The 18,778-nt window shown below is 40.8% G+C and overlaps 1 protein-coding gene across 2 annotated transcripts in view; it reads right to left on the reverse strand.

Moving 5' to 3' along the window:
* The window catches only part of LOC126198672 (tyrosine-protein phosphatase non-receptor type 9), an 870,239-nt gene that overhangs the window by 38,428 nt on the left and 813,033 nt on the right, over positions 1-18,778 (reverse strand). For both annotated transcript variants that reach the window (XM_049935163.1, XM_049935164.1), the window contains exon 7: positions 9,350-9,503. In XM_049935163.1, coding sequence (XP_049791120.1) covers positions 9,350-9,503 — 154 coding nt within the window. The remainder of the gene's footprint in view (positions 1-9,349; positions 9,504-18,778) is intronic.

Consider the following 18,778-nt stretch of genomic DNA (forward strand, 5'->3'; position numbering starts at 1 on the left):
AACTTTAATAAACACAACAGATATACATAACAGAGGCTTTAGCCATCAATAACATATTCTCATTCATTATTTACAACGGATTACTACCAATTCTGGGGTAACTTTTTGATTCTGCACCTACAGAAATCATGTGATCTTGAGACAAAAAAATTTATCAAGCCATGTTTGGAGTGCATTTTCACGCAGAACGGAAGTTCCTTGAAGGTTATTCCATAGAGAGCAGAAAATGTAAAATCTGAGGCCATGAAATCAGGTGAATAAGGTGGGTGCAGAATGACTCCTGTATAGTGTTTTTTGTCAGTGTAACAGAATGCAGGTGGGTGTCATTGTGGAGTAGCATCACTTCAGGCAGCCTTCCTGGTCATTATTATTGGACTGCATCTGCAAGATATCTCAGTTGTTGACAATAATTATCAACAGCAATGGTTACACTTTGGGAAAGCAATTCTTAGTACACCACAATGTCGCTGTTCCACCAGATGCACATCACTATCTTTTGTGGATCCATGCAGGTCTTTGTACAGGGAACTGCTGTTTTGTTTGGGCTCCACAATTATTTTTTCCATTGTGTTAACATGAAGACACCATTCTCACCACCAGTTATGATACAGGATAGGAACGTTCAATGTTGTTCATGAGCCAACTCACGGTGATCAAGCAGAGATGCACATATGGTCAGCTGCTAATGTTTGTGATTTTAGCGAAAAGCATGCAGTGCCCATACAAACAATTTTTGAACCTTCCCCATTGCATGCAAATGTCACATGATGGTGGAATGATGACAGTTCATCACATTTGCCAGTTCTCAAGTACAATGACATGGATCATTATTGAGTAATGCATTTAAACGATCTTCAAGCCCCAAAAGACTTCCTGAATGTGGACAGTCACTAATACCAAAATGATCCTCCTTACAATGACAAAACCACTGTCTTGCTGTGCTCTGTCTAATGGCATTATTGCCATACAACATACAAATGATTCTGGCTGCCTCTGCTGCTGTCACCCCTCCATAGATTCTCCATTTGGCACTCCATTTTCTGGCAAAAACAGCTACACTCACTATCTCCACATGACTAAATGACAACATGTGAACTCATATAGCAACAGTCAACTACAAGTAAAAAATGACAGTCAATAAATAAATCATAGCAACTGGAATACCAACACAAATAACAGAAACACTATGAACTTATGCACCAACCTAATGATAGAGCGTAAATCCGACATCATATTTATGAGTGTTACTGTTGTTTTCAAGCTGTGAGTGATTATTGACAACAAATTTCATAAGGGAATAAGTTCACTGTGGAGCTGTTTGTCAGTATTCCCAGTGTTATAACTTCAATCTGAACAAATATATTTCAAGGAAGACGCAATACATGAAAGTCACAGATCAAGTAAACAGAGTAAGATGTGTGTACACTTTAACAGTCAAATCATAACTGAGTCCAAGTCTAGCAGCCACTGGCTGGCTGCACGGCTGGCAGACCGTGCCGCATGTAGAGGATGCGCGTAACTGCATGGCGGCACTTTAAAAGATTGGCGAGTCACAACACTTTTCCCCCTTTGAATTTTTTGTACAGGTCTTGATGGAGGTGGCCTGTAGATTGCTAACGTCCATAGGTGTTGTTTGACTGGCCGTAAAGTCTCGAGGAGGAGGCTTCCCGTACGGATGGAAGTGTCTCCGATGATAACGGGTTGAGATGACAGGAGACGTGGGGCTCGTATCTGCTGGGGCCCCATGCACCAATCTGCCCCTTGCGGCAAGTCCAGTTGTTATAACAGAAGACATGGGGGATGTGTCCATGTCCGTAGGAGAAGGAGGTGAGTAGAGTTGCTCCGACAAATGATGGTCATCTGGTTCCTGCATGGGCACGTCTCCTGGTGGTGTCAGTTCTTGTGCTGGCACCGATATGATGATGAGAGGACTGCGTTGTGAGTAATGAGAGATTCCAGTATCCCGAGCGTCAGGTAGAGCCGAAGGTGGTGTAGTGGCATCCAGAACAGGCGTTGCCGGCACACGAGGCCAAAGCTGGTCCGAGTGACGCACTGCAACACCCGTGTCCGTCTGGATTTCATACAGGCGTTGGCCACGGTGTCGTAAGATGCGGCAGGGACTCCATTTTGGCTGCCTGCCATGTCCCCGTACCCATACAAGGTCATCGGCGGTGAACCGGCCAAGCGAAGGCACCCGTGGCCATGAGGTGGATTCCGCAGAAGATGAAGTAGCGTGCGGGGCTGTCGGTTATGTAAGAGCTCAGCCGGGCTGTGGTTGCCCATGGGGGTGAAACGGTAAGAAGCCAGAAATTGGAGAAGCGTATCATCATCAGCAGAAGAAGAAGTCAGGAGTTTCCTCATCTGAACCTTAAATGTGCGGACCAGTCGTTCAGCCTCACTGTTTGACTGTGGATGGAACTGAGGGGCCGTGACATGCACGACGTCGTGACGGGCACAAAAATCCGCAAAATCGGAAGAGGCAAATTGTGGACCATTATCAGTAACAAGAGTAGAGGGAAGGCCTTCCAAAGAGAAAATGCAAGCTAGAGTATTGGGGGTTGCCGCGGTGGTAGGCGACGTGCAACGGACACTGCAGGCAGCGACCATGTGTGCGATTTCAGAGTCGATGCTGGGCCAGTATACATGACAGCGTGCCAGAGATTTTGTGCGAGAGACACCCCAGTGCCCTTAGTGAAGAAGGTGCAAGACCGAAGCATGCAAAGATGCAGGTACCACAACACGCGGCGAAGCATTGTCAGTGGAAAGGAGGATAACACCATCCCTAGCCGTGAGGCGGTAACGCAAAGCGTAGTAGTTCCGCAACGGATCAGAAGTCTTAGCAGATGGATAATCTGGACAACCCTTCTGAATACAGCGTAAAACCCGGGAGAGGGTAGGGTCAGAACCCGTAGCAGCCGCAAGTCGGTCCCCGGTGATGGGGAACCCATCCACAACCCGCTGCTCGGCAACATCCATGTGGAAACTCAAAAGTTCGTCCCTATCGAGTGCCAGATCAGGACCCATGGGAAGGCAAGGCAGTGCATCAGCATTTGCATGTTGAGCCGTCGGCCGGAAATGAATCTCATAATTGAAACAAGTCAAGTAAAGAGCCCAACACTGGAGGCGGTGTGCAGCCTTGTTGGGAAGTGATGTTGATGGATGAAACAAGGAAACAATTGGTTTGTGATCTGTAACAAGATGAAATTTGGATCCATAGAGAAAAACACCAAACTTATGAAGAGCATAAATAATGGCCAAAGCTTCTTTTTCAATTTGAGAATACTTTTGTTGGGCATCTCTCCACAGCAAAGAACCTTTTAGGTTGGGGGGGGGGGGGGGTGGAGGAGGATGGAGAGGGAGCAGTTAAGGATGAAAAGTTAGATAAAAGACCAAATAAAACTAGACCAAGAAAAAGTATAGGAGAAAGTTCTGCGTGAAATAAAAAAGAATAAATATTTTAAAATTGTGAGTTTTAAAATAGTTTAAATAACCTTTTACATTAAAATAAGGGAAACAATTACTTTCAAGCTTTAAGGCCCAAATAAATGAAGGAAGCAACAGAAAGAAGATAATCATTTGCAAAGGAAAATACAAACTGCTATGGACGGAAAGCTTTTATGAAGCTGGGAGAAACCTTTGTTATAAGGAGGCACAAAGTCCCATCAAGATGTTTACCTTATCATTTTTTGTTTCATTTTAGGGTGCAAAAACAACTGAGGTCATACACACCCATGTCCTAACCTTAGAATACTAATACAAAAATGATGTTAAAAGCGACTACACCTTAAGGAAGGAAAGAGAGCTAAGAACAAGGACTTCCCCTTGGAGAAAGGGCCACAAAATACACTGTAGATATAACAGAGGTCCCAAACTAAAGATTAAATGCCCTTTGCTATATTGTTATGACAGATAAAGAGACAGCAAACAGACACTACAACGTAAGTGGTTAAAAAAGTGCATTCGATCAGGAAATGGCAAATTTTCATAGGATGATGACAATAAGCGCACTGTGGTGGCAGATCACCACCTAACAAATGACAATGGCTAAAATGGCAGTGCCCAATTCGCAGCCTAACTAAAATGACCCCCTCATGGCGAGAGGACTGAGAGGAGGTTGGCCATGTCACTGGAGGAGGTTTAATTCCTTGGAGCTTGTTCCCATGAAGATAAGACCAGTGGTGACCCCAAAGTACACCACCTGCTGCCAGGCAGCAACACGGAGATTATCGGCAGGAATGGAAGAGAGATCATCGGAAGGAATGGAAGAGCTAGCAGGCCGAGGTAGGTGGACTGCAGCCTTGGCAGCAGTGTCAGCAGCCTTGTTTCCAGTCAGACCTATGTGACCATTAACCCACATAAACATCACAGCAGCTCCCTAAAGAGCGAGCAAGTGGAAGCTTTCTTGGACCTGTTGCACCAAAGGATGGACTGTGTATTGCACACATGGGTTCTGAACGAAATTGAGAGAATTAGAGCACATGACACAATTAAAAAGCCTATGTCACCAGATATACTGCATGGTCCGACAGAGGATGATGAGCTCTGCTTTAAATATTGAGCAGTGTTCTGGAAGCTTATACTGAAAATCATTGGTGCCAATGACAAAGGCACACCTGACACCGCTGTCAGTCTTTGAGGTACTATCAATAAGTTCTGTGCGAAGGTCAAGAAACTTACAGCAATAGATCGAATACAGAGTAGTTTCCTTATGAAGTGAATGAAGTCCAAGATGAACATGGGTCTCCACATGAAGCCAAGGTGGTGGAGGGGTCATACCCACTGGGAATGTGGTAGGGTAGCATGAAGTTAAGCTACCACAGCAATAGCCAGAAGTGAACTCTGGGAGGTAGCAAAGAAGGATGTCCCCCATAATGCCAATCAAGGAAGTCATCGAAGGAGGAGGCATAGGATGGGTGGCTGGGCAAGGCAGACAAATGGCATGCATACCTGCTGAGGAGATGCTGTCGGTCTGACAGCGGTACTTTGGCAGCTTCTGCATAGAGACTTTCATTCAGGCTAGTGTAAAAGGGACCAGTGACCAAATAGATTCCATGATGGTGGATTGCATTAAGACCACATAAGGTGGACGGACATGCAGATGCATAAATGAAATACTCATAATCTAATTTCAAATGGACAAGGGATCAGTACAAACAGAGGAGGGTGGCCTGATCTGCTCCTCATGAAGCACCACTTCAGATACGTAGGACACTGAGGGACTGGGTACAATAGATGGCCAGGTAAGACTCTTGGGAGGACAAAGATAGTTTTCTATTAAGCATGAGCCCCAGGAATTCTGTAGTTTCAACAAATGGAAGAGCAACAGGCCCATGATGTAAAGATAGTGGAAGGAAGCCATAGTGCCACCAGAAATTCATACAATCAGTTTTGTCAGTTGAAAAGCAACAGCCACTGTCAATGTTTCACAAATAAAGATTATTGGGACATTGCTGAAGACTCTGCTCAAGGAGACATGTCTGTGGAGAACTGCAATAGATAGCAAATCTGTCAACAAAAAGGGAACCAGAGATGCCAGACAGGAGGCAGGCTATAATAGGGTTAATGTTATAGCAAAGAGGGCAACACTCAGGCTAGTGATGCGACAGACCTTTGTTTCTGCTTCCGCAAATTCGGAATTTGTGCACATTTTTTCACATCCACTTTCACATCTTTATGTTGAAAGTTTATCGAAAAATTCAGCAATGGTGAGATTTTTGATGCGGCTGCTATGCACATGGGAGTTCATTGGGTGGAGTCTGTAGCAAGCTGATATGTGCCCATAGCAATTGTTGTGTTTATTGGATTATTATATACTGTCTCCGTTCATCGCCATCAAAGTGTAGTGTTTTCTCACTAGTCAGTTACTTTGTTTGCTGTATAGTATCGCTATATTGTACAGTGTTTTTTATTCAATGCTTTTGTAGTGTAACATTAGCTAAGAGTGCAATAATGAAAGTAAAAATAAGTCTTATTTGGAACTATTTCACTGAGGTTGATGATTTGACTGCCAAATGCAAAATTTGTGACAAAGTAAATTTGCAAAAAAAGGTGCATGACCACCACATGGAAGAGTCATCTGAAATCATGGCATGTTGAGAAATTTGCAGAGTTTGGGAAGTTATATGAAACAATCAGTGGAGGCAAGGAAACAAAAGGATAGTCAATATTTATAAAATACTGTAGTCGAAAAATGTTTCTAAGAATTTTATCTTCCTATTACCTATAGAAGAGTGATGGTACTCACGTAACTGTTTATGTTTAGAACCAATACCAATCACGTTGCATTTACTAATTAGAATGACAATTTATTTATTGCATTTCATTATCCGTAAAGCATACCAAGTGTCAGCAACTTCTTTACCATCATCAGTTCTAAAGTAAACACTAATGATGGTAAAGAAGTTACCAAAACCTAGTACACAGAATGAAGAATAAAATCCAATATTTATAAGTTAATGTCCTACTGAGAAACTGCAGCATGACTTATAAACTGGTTCAGAAACATTTCTTTTACAACTGTCGCTTTAGCTGGGCATGCTGCGAATTATTGACATGCCTTACTTAACAACTTTGAATTTTATTTTTGCATTGCTTGTTATGTATTTAATTTCTTGGGATGTTGTACTATTTTTATTGTGTTGTCATTATAGCTTTATTTTACTCTAACCAAGTATGCTAAACAACAATTTACATTTAAACAGAATCTGCAAGTAACTGATTGTTGTGATTCCTCACACCGAAAGTCTCAAAAAATGGATTGAATGATTGCTGAAATGATTGCCATCCAGAACTTATCATTTAATTTTGTCGAGGGCTCTGGCTTTCACAGAGTAGTGAATGCTGTTCTCCCAAAGTATAAGATGAAAGGTCCTGATTTTTTTTGCTTCATGTTTGTGTGATAACTTTACATTAAGCTGGGAAGAAAAATAAAAAAAAATACTTGAAGAATTTGAAAAAATTATGTTTCACAACTAACATATGGTCTCATCTACATTCTGGGACTTCATTACTTAGTTTGACTTCTCGTGGCATTTCGAAGGATTTTCACAAGATGTCTATAATTTTGAAATGTGAAGTTATGACTGGGTGTCATACAGATGACATAACATCAACAAAATTTGAAATGATATTCCAAGAATGGGGCATAAATCACCAAGCAGTGCTTTGTAATGTTCATATTCATGGATGTAACATGATTAAGGCATTGCAGTTGTCTGGCTTTGATGGTGTGAATTGTGCAATACATCAGATACAATTTTGTATTTGAGCTGCTGTGGAATCACAGGAGTGGCTCCTATAACTTACTGGAAAAAAAGGGGGGGGGGGGAGGGGGGCATCCATTTGAATCATTCCTTGGTCACACCAACCAAGCTGCCAAAGCTTCACTGGGAACCTGCTTTATCTGTCATTCAGCATTGCCCAATATGGTGAAAATTGTTAAATATACATAAATTAATTTAATTTTATGGTATATCTTTAGTGTAAGTATTGAGTGTTTTGTTTTTACAAAAATCCTATCTGTTAATTTAATTTCTTCTATTTCCAGCTGGAATAACATGTTCTATATTATGGAAAGATTTTCAAAGCTCAAGGATTCATAATTCTGTACTTAAATTCAAACCCAACACAGTGATTTGCACTGAAGACTGGATAAATGTTCAAAAATTTGTAGAAGCAGTGAAACCTTTTGATGAACTTACTGGAAACTTAAGCAGTTCTCAAGCGAGCATTTCATCAGTCATACTGCCAATTCAAGTTCTTGTGACCACTTTACAGCAAGAAGAAACAAAAACTGATACTTTAGAATGATTCCAAAATTTTACAAGAAAATTACATGAACTGAATTAAGGCATGAGATTTGGAGAACTCACCAAAAACAATACATACACATTTGTGAAATTTTAAAATCTGCAATACAGGTCAAAATTTTTCAGTGGCATCATCACAGAGCAAGTCGTGTTCCAAATACTTAATTTGATGATGATGAAAGCCAGAAATCCAAACAAATTGTGGTTTAACCACAGAATCTCAATTAGAAACATCATTACAAATGTTAGAATTCTTGTTAAATATGAATGAATACCAGCAAGACCTGATGACGACTAACGAAAACGACTATCTGCTTTTGATGCTACAATCAAACCTACTGGAGCACAAAAAGGAAAAGAGACTACCTCTAAAAGATGATCTGCTATTGAGGTGGAAATCAAATGGACACAAGTGCCACTATCTATTACCACTAACTCGCCAGTATTTGTCTGCTCCTCCCACTAGCGTAGCCAGTGAACAGTTATTCAGTGGTGCTGGCCTCACAGTTGAAGAACACTGAAAGAGACTGCAGGGTGAAAAAGTGGCAAAATTGTGTTTTGTTAAGTATAAATGGCCATTGATAAATTTTTAGTATTAATGTAATTAAAAAATTGTGTTAGATAAAGAATTGTTACTTTTTTCTTAATGTATACACTTCTGCTTCTGGATCCGTTTCAGCTAAAATAGGCTTTTGACATCTGTTTCCAGCTTCTGCTTCTGTCATCACACTTGTGTCGCATCATTACAGTCAGGAGAGAGCCCTGAGGCACCCCATTTTCCTGGATAAGAGTGTCCGACACAGTATCGATGAAGTAAACTTGCAAGTAAAAGATTAATCTTTAACTTACTTTAAAGTTTATTTCATCAGTTTTTGAAGTAGCAAAATGATGTTTCCTAGTAGTATGGATGTGACCTTGTCCATTCAACTGCTTTTGCTACAGAATATTCCTTCCCAATGTTTTCTGCTTTCATTCTGCTTACGCAACATAAAAGTTATTGGTCCACTGCCATTCAAGAAGCCTTCACAGCATCACTAAGAACAAGTATATTTCAGCAAACACCAACCATAAGTTTTCTGTAGATATACATTTCTTAGGGCAATAATGTTACTGTAGTGTTGACCAGTGATTGAAATCACTCAGTCAACACCCACTGTCAATTGAAGAGACATTCTTCATAAAAACGAAGTTTTCATACTACTTTCAGATGACAGAATGATGAATTTTGGATGACATTGTATTATAAACCTTATAGTTCTTTCTTACCTCCAACAACATTCTTTCAAACTTTTTGCTTCCTCATTCAGGGTTTATAAGGTGTTTTCATACAATGCAGTATTTTACATTCATATTCTTTCTTACTGTTTGCTGTCTTTTGCATGCTTCTGATGAAAGAATTATTTTAAAACTTCCTAAAACTACTGGTGTAACAACATGAATCACTAACAAGCATTGTAAGCTACTGCAGTTTCATAACCTCACGCTGTTGCTAGTGAGTTTGGTCACAGTCGGAGAGTTTCAAGTGCTCAAAAATTACTCACCACCACTACTGGAGTGCTGCCATGCATCACCATTGTCGAGCCCTCTTCCAGAAGTTATATCCAACTCCTCTTCCTCTTCCTCTGGCCCAGAAACTGGTGAGTTACCTCCGCCTGCTTTTACCACAGCTTCAGTAATCCCAGATGTCAGCTCAACCTATTGAGAATGGAAATGCACACTATTTGAATTTGTGTTGAAAATTGGATAACAATAATACAGTTCAGTAATGTAACTACACACTGTACCACACAGCAGCCATAATAGCAGCTAGGAGGAGAATGACAGTCCTCACTCATGCCATTTCTTTCTGCCATAACTGCCAAGAACAATCCTTTCCCTTTACCTGTTACAGGAAATGCAGACTGTTGTCACACTTTCAGAACAGACCCTTATGGCTGACATAATTCAGCTTGCTTAAGGTCAGCAGGTGGTTGCTGAAGCAATGAATATAGTATTTGCTTCAAGGATTCTGATTTCTGTCAATGTTCAACTAAAGTAAGTCATTGCAGTGGGTGGAGTATGCAGTTAAGTTGCCATTTAAAACCTCTTTGAAGTATGGTTCCTACATCATTAAAACATTTACACAGCTAATACAGCCACTTAAAAAAATAGAATCTGAAAATCAGATTACCTAACAGTATTTACAAAATTGCCCATATTAAACTAAATATGAAAGTATGAAAAATCTAGAAACAACTAGGTAAGATCTGGAGGATCTTCCTCCCCTGCTCCACCCCCTTGCACTTGTGCACGTGTAAACCCCCCCCCCCCCCCCCCCCACCACCACCACCTACATACACACTCTGCCCTTCATTAATAATTGCCACAAAAATAATGACAAGATTCAAGAATATTTAAAAGTCAATGTGAAATGCACATACATGATGAAATAAACACACAAGCAATGTACTGTACCCACATGGAATTATATTTTTAAATTTTGTCCTACAGACTATGTGAAATGGTTATCTGCATGCAGATACAGCCCTAATTGATTAGTCTGATCATGAACAATTGGATTTCTCTAAGTGGTGTATGAAATCACACAGGGCAATGACAAAGTGCAGTACCTTAATTGCCTTTCTGCTTCAAACCATTGCAGTTTTATCTGAAAATATACAGACAATGTGATCTTGGCTTTTGAATGTCATTTGATTTCACTGTAATTTGTACGATATATTTTTTACAGTTCAAACACCAGAAAATCCAGGATGGAATAATGCAATATTATGAAAAGGATAGATTACTAATCACCATATGGCAGAGATGCTGAGTCGCAGTTAGACACAACAAAAAGACTCTCTAACAAACTTTTTAACAGTCTTTTCTTGTGCCTATCATGTGGGACCAAGCCTGCTGGGCCATGTGAGATGACTCTCTCTCGGGTTGCCATCCATGGCACACATGGTCCCAGTGGTCCTGTCCACTGTTGCTCTCAAATCACACATCCCTGTACATCCACAACAAAATTTCTATGGAGCATATATACAACCAAGTGTTCACCCTTAACTACTACCCTTCCAACCTGAACATCCAGCAACATGGTTCATGATCATCAACTTCATACAACACACCCATGGCATCTTCAATGATACTTCTAAGTTTGTGGACTTACTAATCAACATATGGGAGCATCTCCGTGTCATCAGCAACATCATACAAGCATCTCTGGCTGATGGCAAATTCAACACCAAGGAAGCAGCATTACTGCAGTGATTTGCCAATACAGCAGAGAAACACTTGTGACACATAATTTACAAGGAAAGTTTGGGCAACAGGACACCATACCAGCATTGACCAACTTGACTCTCATGCCAGACAGCATGCTATGGCTCATCAGACTACTGCCTCAGATACAGCTGGCAATAATCTGACATGAAAGCAAAACGGTGGAAAGAAAATTAGTCTGGCTGACACACTTTTTGCTATTCTACAGCAATGTAATACACAGATGTGACAGACAACAATGTCTCCTGCCAGTACATTCCTAGCGTGACTAGCAGCCAATGGAACCCAAGCAATTATGTACCTTACACAAGTGGTGTCACTATCGCCCAATATGAGGGCAGTGACCTTTGGCGAGCCACAACAGCCAAGCACATGGCTGACAAGAACATTCCTCACAAAGGCGATCCGATGTGACTAGGATTGTATTTCACGTAGACTGAAGCACAGACAAAATTTGTACCAAGGCTGGAAATCAAACCTGGGTCTCCTGCTACCTAGGCAGGTGTGTTAGCCACTAAGCCACTGTGGCACAGTGGTTCACATAACTGCACGGATTACCCTATCATGCCTCCCTCCACAATCCAAGTTCTCATTGCCGCAAGCAGGAGATCCAGGTTCAATTCCCAGCCTTGGTACAAATTTTCAATCACCATTTTAGACTGTATACATAAAAGCATATCTGTATGATACCAGTAAAGGCTCTAAAATTGTGTCACGTCATTTGTATAAGTACCTGCACCTGAGTTTCAGGGCAGATCTCTGATTTACGTTCGAAGCTGAGTGCTATTCCAGAACATGGAGAGCCTCGGCGATTCTGTTCGTGTGTAAGGGGGAATTTAAAGTAGACTGGAGTGGCAATGGGAACTTGGATCAAGGAGGGAGGCATGCCAGGGTAATCTGTGCAGTTGTGTGAATTGCTGTGCCAAAGTGAATTAATGGCTAATGCACTTGTCGAGTAAGCAGGAGACCCAGGTTCGATTCCCGGCCTTGGTACAAATTTTTGATTGCTGCTTCAGTCTGTATACATAAAATCCTATCTGTATGAGACCAGTAAAGTCTCTGAAATTAAGTCATTTTATTTGTAGGGCTGTATTAACTTGTGGCACAAATGATACTCATATCAAAATTTTCAGAGCTGTCACATGTACCACTGACCTCAGTCTGCACAAGAAATTTTCATGGCAGTTTCCGCTCACAGAAGTTTGAGAACCGATCCTGGGCATGGATTTTTTCCTTCAATTTCATCTCTCCATGGACTTATAACAAGGTATCCTCAAGCAAACCAGCAGTGTCTCTGGCAGTTTGCCACTACATCCACAAGCAGTTCTGTAGGAGACTATTCCGAGAGCACTTCCCTCAATTTCTATGCATGACACCTGCCTTCAACTGCTCGATAATCATCAGTTCTTAGAATTGGAAATACAAAAAGTGATGACAAGTTCTAAGGAAGTGAAAAAGGAGAAGCTCAAGCCACTATACAAATTTTTAATTGCACACAGAAATAGTTGCATTAGGAAATGAAATGGAGGCAGCACATTCTTACTTGGGGCCTTTAAAGCAGGAATGGCATCACCATCTCCATATATCCAGTGTGAAAGAGAAGGAACCCATTGTGATGTCAGTGGATGACACACATGAACAGTGTCAAGACATATTACACTGCATGACTTATCACATATCTAGACCTGTAGAGTACAGTGAACAGTTTGCCTCACTGTGAGGCCACCAATTTGAGTCTGCACTATCCTCTGAATTTTATAATCTTTGCTGCATCCAGCATTACAACACCACAGTCAACATCCACAGAGCAATAGTTTGGTGAATCTCTGGCACTGAACACTCAAAGCAACACTTATGTGTCATGGGGGCCAGTGGACAGAGTTCTTACCCTGGGTTCCTTTAAGCGTGCATTCCATGTTCAAACAAGACTTCTGTACCTTGTTCGCAGGGATTTTATGTGGAGAGCCACTCAATCTACTGGCAGATTTTATCTCCCTGGTACAACTGCTCGCAACTGCAGAGCTACCAGCTCTAGTCCCGAGAGTGAAACAACACATTTCACAACTTACAGTACTGCCACACCCAGCCCCATGGCTCACCAAAAAATTTCTTGTGAAAGGCTTTAGCAGACTGCAAGAATGTCACATTATGGGATGATATGGTCAGACCAGCACTGCAGCTATCATAGCAGCCTACATTGGGCAATAAAATTGGAAGACAACACTTTTTATATTTTACTATGTGGGAAGCCGATCATCATGTGAGTCTATTACCTCAAACCCACCTGGAATTTATGAGATACAACCAGCAAAGCTGCTGTAGGGAATGCTCAGACTGATGACAATGCTCACATCACTCCACAGCATGATAGAACATCAAACATCGAGAATACTGACAATGTATTGAAGGTGAGCTTTGATGTGCAACAATTTCAGCCAAATGACCTAAACGTAAAACAAGTAGAGGACTTCATAGTTCATTGTCAACAGTTGTATCATGGGCAAGCATTTCTTTGTATCTCCGTGTTTGGTAATAAAGTATTATGTTAATTGCAGTTAATGCCATTCTGCTTTTTCCTGCAGTCATTCCCTGCTGGGCTTTCCACAAGCTGTCCACAAAACAAAAGTTCATTTGAACACTATATTGATGAACTGGGCATGGCCCTATTAGAGGTTGTTTGTCCCTGTCTTCTTCCGAAATTTGAAAATTTGAACTGACTCCAAACCACACTGTGGCTTGGTATCTTTTCACATCAGCAAGTCACTGCCAGGGGTACAAAAAGCAATAAGTAACAGAAAAAATCCTGCACATGACTGTGAGTACAGTGTCAGATCTCTAAATTGGAGGTATAACACTTATGCACTGAGCTATCAAACCACATAAATACAATACTGCAAATAACACACATGACCAAAAATTAGATCACTGTGAGTCATAATGCTAATACTGTCAAACATCACCTTTAGCCTTGATAATAAACAAAGTTCAGTAGGAAATGATGTCCACAAGTTTCTTCAGGTATGCTATATTCATCTGAAGCCAGATGACTGTCGTCATCTTGGAAGATGGGAATGTCCACAGCACACTAATCATGAAAGTACAGAAGAAAAGGGAAAACGTGGTCACCAATAATGTTGAAATAAATCTTGCATCATTTGAACAATACGCAAAATTAAAACTCGTCAGACTAAACTAAATGCTTCCTCTCAACTAGAGCCTATTTTTTGAGTTGTTTGACAAACTGAGGTCTTCCAGGTTTATATGCTGCTGCAAACAAAGGACTTTTGTAATGTACCCAACTCTAAATGTTCATTGCCTGCAGTTCTCTTCACAGTCTTTTCTCATAATCTGGTTGAGTTAGACCTGCATTCACTAGCAGCAATATTTCCCGTCAGTCGCCAATGTGGTGTGGCATTCATCAACAAACTCTGCCAATTAGTATCTTTTTTATGGCCCCTGTTTTTAAGGCAGCTTAATGGCTGCAAGTGATACATTATTCCTTGTAGACCTGTTGGACAGTCCACATTGATACAACACAAAATTTTGCAACTTCATTCATAGAGTAATCATCAACACATCCAAACACAATAACTCCTTTCTGACATTCAATCACACCTCCATGTCCACCCGTTTTCCTCTGCTGATTCAGTTCAACAAACTGACACATGCCTCATTCTCTCTCTCTCCCATGACTTATTGCGTGACTTATACAATTGGAGGGTCAAAGGATTACCCGATATGATTTTTATACTATCTACAACACTCCAAGGAGACCAGTATGCTCTGTTAGGGATGAGGGGATTAGTTCTGATATTTTGTCCAATGAGCTCGCTTTGATACTTAAATTTTAAACAGATGGGGATCTCTTCACTTCTGTTTCTGTGGCTGGAGAAACAGTTCGACACATACTTGATGTGCCTCACTAACATGTTTATCCATGTTAACACCCACCGAGTTACAGGCAAGGGTATTGAAACATTAATTTCATCTGCTAAAGTGTTGCATTCTACCATGTTGACAACAACTAATAATCTGACACTCAGCTACAGTAAGTATGCCATGTCACATTTAATTCTTGCCTTCCATCTTGTGCCTCACTCTCAGAATATGAAATTTTTTGAGTGGTGTTGAAGAGAAAGTGAGACTAGTTTCTTCCCCGCAGTTTCTTCTCAAGTTACATATTTGTGACCTGCACATCTGAAAGAATGATTTTTGTGTTTTATAACTGGAAGGAGCAGCACCTCTTGATGCCTGGTTAGCCTCAATACTCTGTATGGTTCGCTAGGTTTTCAGGTACCATGATAGAGGTGATGCAGAGCTAAAGTGCAATAAAACTGTTTTTGTTTTATGTACACAGCATCAGAAATATATACAGAGTGCTCCGAAATTCCTCTTACAAATTTCTAGGACTTCTGGAGGGGACTGAGCAAATAATATTTTGAATTGGAACCCACATCCAACATACACTACAACCATTTGAAAACATGTTGCTAATGTGACGACTCATATAAGTAATTTATTAGATGTGACCCAACACATCATTTGTTTTATAGTTACACTCATTAATAACCAAGGAAATAAAATGGACAATTCATCAGTTTCCACAAGCATTGCTGTTTACAATTAAACTTAATCCTTTAACTGCTCTGGACGGGTTAACACACGCGTCTTTGTACCTGTCCCTGAGTGCTATGAATGTGTTTACGCATGCAACCAGACCTTCTACTTGGTACTCTGAATATGTCTATGCTTAGACACGTTCAATGGCACCTTGTAATATCAAACCAGGTTCTGGGCCCGTTTTATGACAACAAATGCAATTTGGCAACACTCATTCCCATTGGAGCCTATGTCTGTGGCTGTAAAAGCTGCTATGAGCAAATAAACCATTTATTATTATTATTATTACTACTACTACTACTACTACTACTACTACTACTAATGTCTGCAGCTTGTGGTTTTGCGGTAGCATTTTCGCTTCCCCCGCATGGGGTCCCGGGTTTTATTTCCAGCGGGGTCAGGGATTTTTCCTGCCTCGAGATGACTGGGTGTTGTTGTGTCACCATCATCATCATCATCATCATCATCATCATCACCACTACTACTACTACAACTACTACTACTACTACTACTATTATACTTATAGGTACACCCACTGTGATGCTGTATGCAGATTTAAGACTCGTCTGAAAATATTATGTCCTGCTACTCTGTTGTCCAGTGTTGTCACTGGCCACACCCACGTGAGGGACACCAAGGCAATGGTCACCATTCTGACTCAATGTGATGTATCAGATGTTATCACACTGTCTGTGTGGAGACCCGCTTGCTACAAACAAATTAGTTTCCTTACTCAAGATACGGTGACATGTTGTTGTGCTCTTCAGTCCTGAGACTGGTATGAGGCAGCTCTCCATGCTACTCTATACTGTGCAAGCTTCTTCATCTCCCAGTACCTATTGCAGCCTACATCCTTCTGAATCTGCTTAGTGTATTCATCTCTTGGTCTCCCTCTACGATTTTTACCCTCCACACTGCCCTCCAATGTTAAATTTGTGATCCCTTGATGCCTCAGAACATGCCCTACCAACCGGTCCCTTCTTCTTGTCAAAATGTGCCACAAACTCCTCTTCTCCCCAACTCTATTCAATACCTCCTCATTGGTTATGTGATCTACCCATCTAATCTTCAGCATTCTTCTGTAACACCACGTGTCAAAAGCTTCTATTCTCTTCTTGTCCAAACTACTTATCGTCCATGTTTCACTTCCATACATGGCAACACTCCATACAAATACTTTCAGAAACGACTTCCTGACACCTAAATCTATACTCGATGTTAACAAATTTCTCTTCTTTAGAAACGTTTTCCTTGCCATTTCCAGTCTACATTTTATATCCTCTCTACTTCGACCATCATCAGTTATTTTGCTCCCCAAATAGCAAAACTCCTTTACTACTTTAAGTGTCTCATTCCCTAATCTAACTCCCTCAGCATCACCCAACTTAATTCGACTACATTCCATTATCCTCGTATTGCTTTTGTTGATGTTCATCTTATACCCTCCTTTCAAGACACTGTCCATTCCGTTCAACTGCTCTTCCAAGTCCTTTGCTGTCTCTGACAGAATTACAATGTCATCGGCGAACCTCAAAGTTTTTATTTCTTCTCCATGGATTTTAATACCTTCTCCAAACTTTTCTTTTGTTTCCTTCAGTTTGGTAATTTTCACATCTCTCAACACCTGCTTTCTTTGGGATTGGAATTATTATATTCTTCTTGAAGTTTGAGGGAATTTCGCCTGTCTCATACATCTTGCTCACCAGATGGTAGAGTTTTGTCAGGACTGGCTCTCCCAAGGCTGTCAGTAGTTCTAATGGAATGTTGTCTACTCTGGGGGCCTTGTTTCGACTCAGGTCTTTCAGTGCTCTGTCAAACTCTTCACGCAATATCATATCTCCCATTTCATCTTCATCTACATCCTCTTCCATTTCCATAATATTGTCCTCAAGTATATCGCCCTTGTATAGACCCTCTATATACTCCTTCCACCTTACTGCTTTCCCTTCTTTGCTTAGAACCGGGTTTCCATCAAAACTCTTGATATTCGTGCAAGCGGTTCTCCTTTCTCCAAAGGTCTCTTTATTTTTGCTGTAGGCAGTATCTATCTTACCCCTAGTGAGATAAGCCTCTACATCCTTACATTTGTCCTCTAGCCATCCCCGCTTAGCCATTTTGCACTTCCTGTCGATCTCATTTTTGAGACGTTTGTATTCCTTTTTGCCTGCTTCATTTACTGCATTTTTGTATATTCTCCTCTCATCAATTAAATTCAGTATCTCTTCTGTTATCCAAGGATTTCTACTAGCCCTCGTCTTTTTACCTACTTGATCCTCTGCTACCTTCACTATTTCATCCCTCAAAGCTACCCATTCTTCTTCTACTGTATTTCTTTCCCCCATTCCTGTCAATTGTTTCCTTATGCTCTCCCTGAAACTCTCTACAACATCTGGTTTAGTCAGTTTATCCAGGTCCCATCTCCTTAAATTCCCACCTTTTTGCAGTTTCTTCAGTTTTAATCTACAGTTCATAACCAATAGATTGTGGTCAGAGTCCACATCTGCCCCTGGAAATGTCTTACAATTTAAAACCTGGTTCCTAAATCTCTGTCTAACCATTATATAATCTATCTGATACCTTTTAGTATCTCCAGGGTTCTTCTATGTATACAACCATCTTTCACGATTCTTAAACCAAGTGTTAGCTATGATTAAGTTATGCTCTGCGCAAAGTTCTACCAGGCGGCTTCCTCTTGCATTTCTTAGCCCCAATCCATATTCACCTACCATGTTTCCTTCTCTCCCTTTTCCTACTCTTGAATTCCAGTCACCCGTGACTATTAAATTTTCGTCTCCCTTCACTACCTGAATAATTTCTTTTATTTCATCATACATTTCTTCAATTTCTTCGTCATCTGCAGAGTTAGTTGGCATATAAACTTGTACTACTGTGGTAGGCGTGGGCTTCGTGTCTATCTTGGCCACAATAATGCGTTCACTATGCTGTTTGTAGTAGCTTACCCGTACTCCTATTTTTTTATTCATTATTAAACCTACTCCTTCATTACCCCTATTTGATTTTGTATTTATAACCCTGTATTCACCTGACCAAAAGTCTTGTTCCTCCTGCCACTGAACTTCACT

Source organism: Schistocerca nitens, chromosome 8, assembly GCF_023898315.1.
Source record: "Schistocerca nitens isolate TAMUIC-IGC-003100 chromosome 8, iqSchNite1.1, whole genome shotgun sequence".
NCBI lineage: Eukaryota > Metazoa > Arthropoda > Insecta > Orthoptera > Acrididae > Schistocerca > Schistocerca nitens.